Source organism: Dendrobates tinctorius, unplaced genomic scaffold (assembly GCF_039654945.1).
Source record: "Dendrobates tinctorius isolate UK_male_01 unplaced genomic scaffold, ASM3965494v1 ptg000069l, whole genome shotgun sequence".
Lineage (NCBI taxonomy): Eukaryota > Metazoa > Chordata > Amphibia > Anura > Dendrobatidae > Dendrobates > Dendrobates tinctorius.
In genome coordinates, this window is record NW_027361737.1 from 27069192 (window position 1) to 27082429 (window position 13238).

At 42.4% G+C, this 13238-nt stretch overlaps 1 protein-coding gene across 5 annotated transcripts in view; it reads left to right on the plus strand.

The window, feature by feature from the left end:
• The window catches only part of KLHL6 (kelch like family member 6), a 166488-nt gene that overhangs the window by 82779 nt on the left and 70471 nt on the right, over positions 1–13238 (plus strand). For 3 of the 5 annotated variants that reach the window (XM_073581265.1, XM_073581266.1, XM_073581267.1), the window contains exons 2-3: positions 5524–5730; positions 10527–10692. In XM_073581265.1, the coding sequence (XP_073437366.1) occupies positions 5524–5730; positions 10527–10692 (373 nt within the window). Of the gene's footprint in view, positions 1–4928; positions 5042–5407; positions 5731–10526; positions 10693–13238 lie in introns of those variants that run through there. The other 2 variants (XM_073581268.1, XM_073581264.1) reach the window with 2 other exon arrangements.

A 13238-nucleotide genomic window follows, 5' to 3' on the forward strand; every position in this document is an offset into this window, starting at 1 on the left:
AAAGGCTGGAAAATTTCCCAATGGTGTCGCAAATCACGGACGAAGTCTCTGGCTCTATTACAGAGGAATAAGAAGCACTGTCTCCCGACGATGCTGATGGATCTGGTCTTGTTTGGATTAAGTGCGTTGGAATGTAGAAACAATCTGTTGCGTAGATTCCTCAAGGATGGTGCCGAACATGGGCCGTGGGCATGCTCACAGACCACGGCAGTTGGCGGTCCTCTAGAGTAGTCTCTAGGAACAGAGCAAGTTAGCTTATCTGTTACAGTCATATGTAAAAGTTTGGGCACCCCTATTAATGTTAACCTTTTTTCTTTATAACAATTTTGGTTTTTGCAACAGCTATTTCAGTTTCATATATCTAATAACTGATGGACTCAGTTATATTTCTGGATTCAAATGAGGTTTATTGTGCTAACAGAAAATATGCAATCTGCATTTAAACAAAATTTGACCGGTGCAAAAGTATGGGCACCCTTATCATTTTCTTGATTTGAACACTCCTAACTACTTTTTACTGACTTCCTGAAGCACTAAATTGGTTTTGTAACCTCATTGAGCTTTGAACTTCATAGCCAGGTGTATCAAATCATGAGAAAAGGTATTTAAGGTGGCCACTTGCAAGTAGTTCTCCTATTTGATTCTCCTATGAAGAGTGGCATCATGGGCTCCTCAAAACAACTCTCAAATGATCTGAAAACAAAGATTATTCAACATAGCTTTTCAGGGGAAGGATACAAAAAGTTGTCTCAGAGATTTAACCTGTCAGTTTCCACTGTGAGGAACATAGTAAGGAAATGGAAGAACACAGGTACAGTTCTTGTTAAGCCCAGAAGTGGCAGGCCAAGAAAAATATCAGAAAGGCAGAGAAGAAGAATGGTGAGAACAGTCAAGGACAATCCACAGACCACCTCCAAAGACCTGCAGCATCATCTTGCTGCAGATGGTGTCACTGTGAATCGGTCAACAATACAGCGCACTTTGCACAAGGAGAAGCTGTATGGGAGAGTGATGCGAAAGAAGCCGTTTCTGCAAGCACGCCACAAACAGAGTCGCCTGAGGTATGCAAAAGCACATTTGGACAAGCCAGTTACATTTTGGAAGAAGGTCCTGTGGACTGATGAAACAAAGATTGAGTTGTTTGGTCATACAAAAAGGCGTTATGCATGCACTGTATTGTTGACCGATGCACAGTGACACCATCTGCAGCAAGATGATGCTGCAGGTCTTAGGAGGTGGTCTGTGGATTGTCCTTGACTGTTCTCACCATTCTTCTTCTCTGCCTTTCTGATATTTTTCTTGGCCTGCCACTTCTGGGCTTAACAAGAACTGTACCTGTGTTCTTCCATTTCCTTACTATGTTCCTCACAGTGGAAACTGACTGGTTAAATCTCTGAGACAACTTTTTGTATCCTTCCCCTGAAAAGCTATGTTGAATAACCTTTGTTTTCAGATCATTTGACAGTTGTTTTGAGGAGCCCATGATGCCACTCTTCATAGGAGAATCAAATAGGAGAACTACTTGCAAGTGGCCACTTTAAATACCTTTTCTCATGATTTGATACACCTGGCTATGAAGTTCAAAGCTCATTGAGGTTACAAAACCAATTTAGTGCTTCAGGAAGTCAGTAAAAAGTAGTTAGGAGTGTTCAAATCAAAAATGATAAGGGTGCCCATACTTTTGCACCGGTCAAATTTTGTTTAAATGCAGATTGCACATTTTCTGTTAGTACAATAAACCTCATTTGAATCCAGAAATATAACTGAGTCCATCAGTTATTAGATATATGAAACTGAAATAGCTGTTGCAAAAACCAAAATTGTTATAAAGAAAAAAGGTTAACATTAATAGGGGTGCCCAAACCTTTACATATGACTGTATCACAGGCAGGACAGGGCTGTCCAAAAGAACAGGTTCAGATGATAACTTAATAGTGTCAATGTCAATCTTAGGGTCAGCACTCTGAGGGATGAGTAGCGTGGAGTTGTCAGCCGGAGCAGCTGAGAGGGAGTCAACCTTCTCCTGTCGCTTTCCCGCCAAGTCTGACCCATTCCCGAGCCCAGTCCTGATTATATTCCCCGCTCCCCCTGCTGTCTAATGTGAAGGTCCTTCCCTCCTAGAAGAAACTTCCCCCGGTGACAGTCCCGATAGTTCCAGCCCTAAAGGGCACTGGAAACCACTAACTCTTTCTCGACTCATCTTCTTACATGTACATAGGCTCCAAATTCTGCCAGATTAGACTTCTCTGACCTTACTACCAATACGCATTGAGCCTACGTTGAAAGTATTTAGAAGGCCGGTACAATCAGATACATGTCCCAATGAGAAGATCTGCCCTATTTTAGGATTGGTTACACTTTATTAAAGAAAAGAAAATGGGCATTCAAAAACAGCAAACATATCAAGCCGAGACCTGTCCCCACTACCTAAAATCCACCTTGGTGTATGTACTGCACCTGACAACACTCAGTGAGCCCCAAGATACACAGAAGGGAGACACTAAGTAGCCAGCACTTTGACGTGATATTGTTGGCAAATAAAGTACTTGTCATACTTTTTTGTGAGTCCATTATGAGTTATCAATACAACAGTGAACATTTAACAAATGCACCTTGTTGTGACTTGGCTAACAGCAATTCTTCAGTAAGGACAAAGGTAGATGCTGCCAGTCTAGAAAAGGAAAATTCAGTTTGTGCCAAAGATGGATTAAAGGCCATGTATGCCTTCACATACATTTTGTTATTATTCATTTGCTTTTAAAATGCAAAATTAAGTAACTGTCTAAATAGTCTCCAATACAATTATTTCTACCAATTTGCAGCTGCAGAGCAAGTCCTTTTTCTAGCTGAGTGCTTTTTCAAATATGTTACATGTCCATCCCAGCTCCTGCTCTTGGTTCTAACTGCTCTCTGTGCATTGTCTCACACTTCTCTCAGTGTTGGAGATAGCAGCAGGTAGGGGAAGGTGTTTGTACATAGATCTCCAACATGTAGAGTAAGAGGACAGTATCTACAGTCTCAGAGAGAGCGGAGAAACCAGTCTATAGAAAAGGAGGTTAGTAAATACAGCACCCTTGCTACACAGAGTTCACATCCAGACTAGATTATGGAAATCCTCCCACAGAGTGCAACTTTGTTTGTTATGTATGCATGAGATGGCTACTCTTAGTTCGCACCTGTTCACACCAATTTCCTGATTTGGAAGGGCCAGTCAATCTTTTTTTATTTGTATATTAGCTCTCTCACCAAGCACTCCGCCCTCCAGCCTTCAACGGTTTTAATTACAACAGGATCCTACCTACCCTAGGCTTTAGCTTTAGAGAGGTGTTCACACTAGATAGGTTCCCAGCAATGGAGAGAATTGCTGCAGAAAATATGTATCAGGAAAAGACAGTGGTGTAGAGCTGGGTGTAGGTACAGTTAGGTCCATATATTTATTTACTTCACTAAATAAATATATTCTTCATTCCTGAAAGATTGCCAGGTTTTGCTTTCTACATGCTTAGGAGTGGTATCCTATGTGAGCACCTTAATTACACGGAGTGACGTGCATTCTTATCCATTGTGAGGCAGTAAGGGGGATTATATACGAGGGTCGATTTGTGTCCCCTAGGATGTGGATGGAGTCATATTAAACCCACTGGAGTGCCTTGTGTTTACAGCAGAACGCCTGTGAATAAAATATAGGGAAGTGTGGAATGGGTCTAAGTAGTTGACCCAGTCAGATTTTTAGGAACACCCAACAAAGGTTTTCATTTTTAGAGGGATTTGCAGGTTTAGTATGGGGTCCAATCCCTCTCTCCACTCCAGGTTTTGGAAGTGGCTCTATGGCCATGATTCCGTTTAATATCTCAGTTTGGCCTTGGGTGCGTCAGTTTGGAGTTTGCAAGTTTGCAAGATGCAGAGCAGGAGGCTCTGTGCAACCCAGGACTGTGTGAAGCCAACAGAGAGCCAGGGATTTCCCAGCAGCTGATGCTCAAAGGAGACACAGCGGTGCCATTGCCCACTGCAACTGGTTGGAACAAGGACTATTTGTGGAAACCCGGCTGCGAACCGGAGGATATCACTTCTGTTTATGTGAGTCTGAAAATACGGTAAACTTTTATGTTGAACTTTCTGTGGTCCCTGCCTTCCTGTCGCACTGTATCAACCCCGCTGCACTACACCATCTTCCGGTAAACACTGCCTTGTGTACATGCCGGCATCTGTGCAATGACATCAGTATGTTACAGAAGAGGAACATAAATGTACAAGGACCAAAAGTTGACATCTAGAGATCCATAACCATTAGAAGTTTGTCAGCTGTATCAGTGTGGACATGAGTGTAAAACAATCAGATAGAATAAAGAAACCAAGCAGAGGAAAGACGATAAGCGGTTTGAGATGTAAATTGACGTAAAAGGACAAAGGATAATAGGTATAAAAGAATAGCCTTTATTGAACAAAGTATAATGGCAAGTGGCGGCACAGAGGTGCACACATTAAATAAAATAGTTTAACAAATATCATAAGATATCTATAAAAAAGGTGGTAACAATCATATCCAGAGCATAGAGTTTCAAGTTAGAAAAGGTGCAACCGTGCTATGAATAACCATGGAGAAATGTAGATCATATTTCTATCTTTAAAGTGCTGAGTGTCAAATAGGAGTCTAAAGAGGGGAGCATATACATATAGGGATATAAGTTAGGTTAAGATAAGTAAAAAAAAGTCCCAAGCTGGGTATTATTTGTATGTAGTCTATGTATACCTTTATATATCCACTCATAGTATTAAACTCATAGTATTACAGATCCAGTGGTAATGGGTAAAGATTCCAATCTACATAGCTTGCTCAAATGCAATGTGCCCAGATGTTGACCACTGTGGATTTGGTTCAAGAGAGGCCTGGATGTCTTCCTGGAGCGTAACAATATTGTATCTTACAGTTATTAGGTTCTTTAGAAGGACGTAGACCTGGGGATTAATTCTGAGGGAATATAGGTTCAACTGGATGGACAAATGTCTTTTTTCGACCTTGCTAACTTCAGTATGTCAGTATGTAAGTATGTTACGGTGACATCTTTGTGATCCTAAACCGTTAGTTGTGACATCACTATACTTGTTATCCCTACTCTATGACCGCATGGTATGGAGATAACATAGGAATTGATACATTCATAGCCTTTTCCATTTTGTCACTATGTTTAGAGTAAATCTATAGTGTATCAGTCTTTACAACGACTGGCTAGATTATTTCGGACACACATTATTTGGCAATGCTGTGCTTTGCACTTTCTCAAGCTGCATTAACCAATAAGATGAATGTATTTTTACTGTCAAGTGAGAACGTTTAAGATTTCCTGTTTTGTGTGTGACAGTTTTAGATAAGTTTGGAGGCATTGGCAGGAAATCCGCTTCACTTGTGAAGTGTGACCTAACTGCATAGCAGCACAGACGAAGACACTTTGAGTTACCTATAGTCACAATAATGGGAGAATCCTTGGAAAACAGCACTGCTGACTTCATCATTTCGCTCAACAGAGAATGTCCCAAAGAATTGGGGGAACTGATTGAAAAATCCAGTGGAGATGTCCGACGATTTGATGATACCGGCTTTACATTGTCACTTCAGAATGGGCTAGAAAACCTGCGGCTGGAGAACTCACTGACGGATGTAGTGTTGTGTGTTGGCAACAGCATATTCTCATGTCACCGTGTCGTACTGGCTGCTGCCAGCAATTACTTTAGGTAAGAGACATCATTCACTAAAATTCTGGTGCCATTTTTCATGTAGTCAAGGGCCTGGTTTGTGAGAATGTTATTCTTTGGGTAAAATTAATGACCTGAAATAATTTATCTTCACACTGATTCATATGGTTTCATTTCAAAATCAGCAAAAACATTAACAGAAAAAGTTGAAAAGTAAAAGACTAAAAATGTGGGAATAAAACCCATAGACTCTATTCACATTATCATTATGGCTTCTGTTTATAACTTCACCATGACATCTGCCATTTTTGAATAGATTCCAATAAATCCCAAAGCATGCCATCAACTGTCAAACCTATATTGTGGTTTTGGTATTTTGTTACCCTAGAATATCTCTGGAAGCAGGATAACAATGGTAGGCAGCATGACAACCTGGGATGTAGAATTACTAGCCATAGACACCAGACGAGACAATATGGACCTGGCAACAACCAAGTTTTTAGAGCGGCTGGACCCGTCGATGGCATGGGAAAATAGGTTGTCTGATTAGTTTAATTTCCCTTTAATTTAGCAAAAAATGAAACGTATATGGCAGCCTCTCCTTCACTGCATCCATATTAATGGAAATGAGTCACCAATTTTTGTTTAGCTAATTAAAACCAGATATTGATACATATTAGTGATGAGCGAGTATACTCGTTGCTCATGTTTTCCCAAGCATGCTCGGGTGATCTCCGAGTATTTTGGCGTGCTCGGAGATGTAGTTTTCGTCGTCTCAGCTGCATGATTTGCGACTTGTAGACAGGCTGAATACATGTGGGAATTCCCTAACAATCAGGCATTCCACACATGTATTCAGGCTGTCTAGCAGCCGCAAACCCTGCAGCTGCGGCGACAGAAACTAAATCTGCGAGCATGCCAAAATACTCAGAGGACACAGAGCATGCTCGGAAAAACCCAAGCAACGAGTATACTCGCTCATCACTAATATATATATATTAATTGTAGATTTTATTTATTCTATTTCCTGTACATCATTGAGGAGACCATCTTGCTTGAGCTGCTTTTACAGCATTCAAAAACATGCTTTACAGTAGCCACATAGGTCACAGGACAGATTGGCTTCTATGAGAGACTGTGACGGGTATGCTTTTCTGACCTATACAGAGGTTATTGTGCAGGAACGGCGTGTGTGTCTATAGAGCACTCGCTGACACAAACAGAAAAGGGCTCCTGTGCAAGAACAATATATGGGCTCTTTGCCCAAGGGCTCCTAAAAATGAAAAAAATTGCACCTGCTTTGGAGGTATAAATGGGCCCTTACCTCTTGGGCCCCTGTGCGGCTGAAAGGGTTACAGCCATGATATGACTGCCCCTGATATAGAGTCAGTCAGAGAGGGGGGTCTGCCCTTTACAGGAGATCCCCAATTGTGGATAGGGCTTCTTGAGAACATATGTAGAGGGGTTTACCAGTTGGGAGATCGCCACCTTTAGTAGAGAATATTGATACACACTATGTGGAGAAAAGTATTGGCCCACACCTCTTAATCATTAAATTCAGGTTTTTCTTTCAGCCCTTTTGTCACATGTATACAATCATCCACCTAGCCAAGCATTCTGCCTTTCACAAATCGCCTCCAACATATTAGCACAAAAACTGTTCTCTAGTAGCTTTGTGACACAATGGAGTGGTAGAAATCACTGTCACTATAGCAGTGGAAATGTGTCCCGTGGAGCGATGAATTACACTTATCTCGTCATGTTAGGAGAATGTTACTTACTTACTGCATTGTGCCAACTCTATAGTTTGGTGGAGGAGGGATGATGCAAGGCGGCTGTTTTTCAATGGTTGGCCTAGGCCCATTATTTCAAGCGAAGGGAAATTTTAATACGCCACATTGTCTATGGATTTAGAATAGGAGGTCATAAAAGCTCCTGTAGTGGATGTGTAGGTAGATGTCCCGTTACTCCCTATAGTATATGTGATCATCATGAGCATCTTTTATGTAGTCTTGCTCTAAATTCAGAAGGCGCAGTCGCTCAGCAATGTGCTGTTATCCACACAATCTTAAGGTACTGTCACACTTAGCGATGTACCAGCGATATGACGCGGTCAGGATCGCTGGTGCATCGCTAAGTGGTCACTAGTGAGCTGCCACACAGGCAGATCTCACCAGCGACATCGCAGGGGTCGGGGGTCGCTACTTACCTGTCACACCAGGCGATCCTGACGTCCTCCCGCCCGCGTCCACGCGTCGCTCGGCGCCACAGGTAGCCCAGCAGGAAGCTGATGACGAGAAACAGTCCAGGACATTCTCGCGCGATCAGCGACAACCAGCAGGGGAGCCGGTCGGAGGTAAGTATCAGACAAAGCGATATCGCTATAACGTCACAAAAACCAGTGACGTTATAGTGATATTGCTAGCGATATCGCTTAGTGTGACAGGCCCTTTAAACATGTGAGACATTTCATTCACCTACTAATATTCTTATCTCTGCTTAATCCTAATCCCTTTTTTCTCTATTTTCTGCTCCATAGTAACAAGAATTAAACAGCAGAGGCTAAATCTAAGTAAGAAATCCAGGCATAAATGTACATTGTTTAGTTAGATCCCACATTTTTTCCCATTTGTTGCTGCCAATAGTTTTATATGGAAAGAGAACGGACTGGAATCCTTGGCAGATACGCAGCAATGTATGATACAAACACGCTAAATGATCTGGATATTCAAGAGCCGAGAGGTCAGCAAGTCTGATCCGCCTGCCTTGTACTACTGAGATAATGTATTGATGATCACAGACAAAACTGAACCGCTGAGCCATAGAAGCTGGTTATCTAATATCATGTCTATACCCCATCTGTGGGGCATGTGACAAGGGATTGGTCACTTTTTTTCTTAGTTTCATATTGTATCTGCTAGAAAAAAAGCTCTGATTCTCAATAAAAGCATTACTGCTAGGCGAGGATGCAGTGCTTCATGGAGGTACTATATACACTGAGAGCCTGAAGGTCCATAATGCAAGCCCATAAGAAATCTGCACATAACGGTCCTTGGTTCATGCATAAATACATGCCAATATGTCATAACTTATAGGAGTTGATAACTAACTGCCTGTTCTTCCTGCTGCCGCACTTCTCTGCCAGGTCGGAGCATTCACAGGCCGCTCTTGCTGGAGATTTTTCAGCTTCTGCTGACATCAGGTTGACAGACCAGCTGCTACTCTTCCTCTGCTCTGTTGATGGGGCATGACAGCCAGTGTTATGCTGATTGACAGCCGGCTCCCCACTGTCTAAATGCGGGAAGCCAATAGTCAATTAGCATGGTGTTTGCAGTCACTCCCTGTTGACCAAGCAGCCCAGAAGAGGAAGAGCTGCTCTGTCGACGTGAAGCAGCAGAAACACTAGCAGGAGTGGTCCGTGATCACTCTGAGAAGGCGCCGGGTAGAACAGGCAAGTTCTTAGCAACCATCTGCCTGTTAGTTTTTAAGGTTATTGCAAAACAAAAAGAAACTAATCTCACATAACCCCTGCAAAAATGAAAGTAATTACAATCTTTGAATATGATAGCAAAACACATTAACAATAATAAAAACAATGTTAAAAAAATTATAAACACTTTTTTTCTTAAAATACATAAATTATTATTTATAAAGCCAATTATATAGATAGATTTGATTTCCCCATAAGTTTAATAACCTGTACAAATTTGATCTGTATAATCAGATTGATGATGACATTTATTTTTGTGCATTTACTCCATTTATCCACAGCCCACAGAGCCCAACCATTGTTTCTGTTGACATGTTGAACTCATGAAGACAACTTCTCTTAGGGTGGTTTCACATTAGCGTTTCAGGGCGCAGCTACGGCCTGCGCACGGCCGCCGCTAAGCCTCACCCCCTGCCGCTCCTCCTCCGGTAGCTCCGCCTACAGGCGCATGACGCTGCATGCGTCCTGCGTCCCCTATCTTTATCACTTGGGGACGCAGGCCGTGCACAGTATGCGCTTGGCGGCGCATGCGTCCTTTTGATGGTGCACCAAGCGCAACCAAATTGCAACAGGTTGCGTTTGGCGCTGGTTGGCGCACCGTCAAAAGGACGCATGCGCCGCCAAACGCATACTGCGCACGGCCTGTGTCCCCAGTGATAAAGATAGGGGACGCAGGACACATGCAGTGTCATGCGCCCGTAGGCGGAGCTACCGGAGGAGGCACGGCAGGGGCGGGGCTTAGCGGCGGCCGTGCGCAGGTCGTTGCTGTGCCCTGAAACGCTAATGTGAAACCACCCTTATGCAGACAGATTTGAACCCTTGTACAAAAAACAACATTTATGCCCTTTTCAGTCCAATACCTTATCATAATGCACAACTGCACCTGCTTTGGAGGTAGTAGTGGGCCCCCTCACGTATTGGGCCCAGGTTGCACCAATGGTTATATCTGCCCCTGCCATCGCCTAAAGCAGAGAGATCCAGTGTGGCCACATCTGTTGGTTGAATTGCTACGTAGTTGGCTAAGCTCATAAATAGGTCATATGTACACCATGGAGATACTGTAGATGCAGTGCTATGCAAGAATGTCCCCTACTGTATGACCATGGAATATGTATGTGAATGCCATATAATACCGCATTTTCCAAGTATCGGCTTCTGCACAAAAATGTGTGCCGAACACCAGGTGAATACTTTTAAAAAGTTGGATTTACAACTATATATTTTCCAATCACCAGGCCAGATTCCTTTTAAAAAATATTTTTTGTGTCATTTTGAGATTTTTATGTTGTTCTCTGATATGCTTCGATGCTGCTTTATCTGACACAAATGTGTATTTCTTCCTTAGAGCCATGTTCTGTAACGATCTCAAAGAAAAGTATGAAGAGAAGATTATAATCCAGGGAGTGGAAGCTGAAACCATGCAGGCTATCTTGGATTATACTTACACTAGTAAAGTCGTGATCACTAAACAGAACGTGCAGAAAATATTAGAGGCGGCCAGTCTTTTTCAGGTAAGTCCACTCTAGTCGTATGGTCCACACACTGGGCTTTGTGTAAAAGCTTGTGCAGGAACAAGTGGTGCCGCTGAATAATGAATAGTGCCACTTATGGGGGTGCTCTGGGAAGGGCCTAACCAGGGACATTTTCAGACTGATAATATAAACCTGCAGCTGTCTGCTTTGCCTTTGCTGGCTATCAAAAATAACGCACATCCTTTTTATTATTATTATTCTTTTAAAAGGTAAAAACAGGCTACACGCCCTTTAGGCATTAAAGTGTGCAGGTTTATTATATGTAGTGGGCTTGTGAATTTATATATCTACAGGCTATCTAGCTATTCTATCTATCTATCTACTGTAGCTAGCCTAAGGGTTATGGCTGTGAATTTAATGCACTTGGCTGATGACATTTTGTGGTTCCTTTGAGATGTGTGTGAAAAAAAAAATCCAAAGGCACACTCATAGCCCGTGTGTGTCGTCTGTTTTTTTTCTCTCACTCATCGACTTGCATTTGCAAGTCTCAGCTGGCATACGTGGCCATATACAGCAGGCTGCAATTTTTCCTTAACCCGATTCCAGCTGAAGAAAAACTTGCAGATGAGCCAAGGCTGCCCAGGCTTCTACCTATAATCAGGAAGTGCCTATCCTATACGTCCCTGCTCTGTGCTACTCTGCTCTGTTGCCCCTTGCAATTGCTTACCCCCTATGCTGCCTGTATCTAACTAACACTCCTATCTATTCTAAAATGTGCTCCCCTCTACTCTAACCCTGCTGTTACTCTATGCTAACTTCTATCCCTAATCCTAAACATATCGAGTGCACCACATTACAATACATGATACACATTAATGAACATTAGCGAACCGCATATTACATTAGCATTAATAAAACCGTCAGGGTGCCGCACGTGACACATGTGCTCAGTGTTCAGGAGAGAGAAGGAATGTGAGGGTGCCCGCCACCTCCTTACATATACATAAAATATATAGAACAATAACAAAACACCTATAAAATTGGGTATCTGAAAAACAGTACCAAGAAAAATTTCCCACAAATACAACAATGCTTTATTCAAAAAAATTAAAAGCTATGGCTGCTGAAATGAGAAGTGGCAAAAAATAGAAAAAATGGCTTGCCATTAAAGCTCTTTTAGGCCTAGTCATTGAAAGGTTAATAGTGATGTTTCAGCCAATTGCTATCTCTCCCAAACTCCCTCAATACATAGGGATGCACGGCTTAGCCAGGCGCGCCTTTGTACTCTACCTGCATCCTCTAGTGGTGGATTATCTCAGTGCCAAACAAAAGGACTGGCAGTAGGAATTCCAACTTTCCAATCCTTCAACCCCTGACATAATCTCTTGGGGGAGAGATTAGAAGTCCCCATACATATTAGACTTTCAGTCAAAAGCTCCAATATCAGTAAGTTTGTCTGAGTTTAGTCTAAAGGTACTGTCACACTTAGCGATGCACCAGCGATCCCGACCAGCGATATGACGCGGTCAGGATCGCTGGTGCATCGCTAAGTGGTCGCTAGTGAGCTGCCACACAGGCAGATCTCACCAGCGACATCGGGGGTCGCTACTTACCTGTCAGATGAGGCGATCCTGACGTTCTCCCGCCCGCGTCCACGCGTCGCTCGTCGGCGCCACAGGAAGCTGACGACGAGAAACGGTCCTGGACGTTCTCGTGCGATCAGCGATAACCAGCGGTGGAGCCGGTCGTTGGTAAGTATCAGACATAGCGATATCGCTAGCAATATCGCTGCTACGTCACAAAATCCAGTGACGTTATAGCGATATTGCTAGCGATATCGCTTAGTGTGACAGGCCCTTAAGGTGTACGGTGTCCTTAAATCTCCAGTCCATGCAGATAAATTAGCATTACTTTTAGTCAGGGTCATACAATATATAGAGACTTCTGTACCAGATGTCACAGTCCTGACCTGCCAGTTATTTAACGCTATTTTAATCATTTAAAAATGTGAATGGAATACAGCAATGGGAATTGCCATGACGAAGGGTGGGGTTCGATCCTGAAACGTGTAGATATTTTTTAATAAAAGGATTGAAAGTAACCTAAGTGAACCTTGACTATTGGGCATTGGATTTAGTGCTGCCAATACTATCTCCATTTTTTGTCTTTTTTCTGTACCAGACAGGCTTTTATACCTGCAGCTGCAGAAACTGTGTGTATACACTGGAATAGATGGGTTTATGCACAGACCTTATGAAACATGAGGCATGTACTGTGAGCAAACATTTCTCTTGTGGGAAAATCACAAATGTTGCAGAGTTTCTGGTTTCTGTATTGCACAACAGAACCGCAGTCTGCTCTCTGGTGTCAAAGAAACGTCAATGCATTGCTAAGTAATATCTTCTTAAAAAATTTGTACAAAGAAATTAATTTATCACCTATATATAGAATGCATATATAGAATAATGATACAGGAAAGATGTATATCTTTGTACCGTGTTAGCCGGTAGATAGAAGAATTTTTAGAATTGAGAGTCCTCCGTGGTTGATACCTTTTAATGGCTAACTGCAAAGATGGTAACACA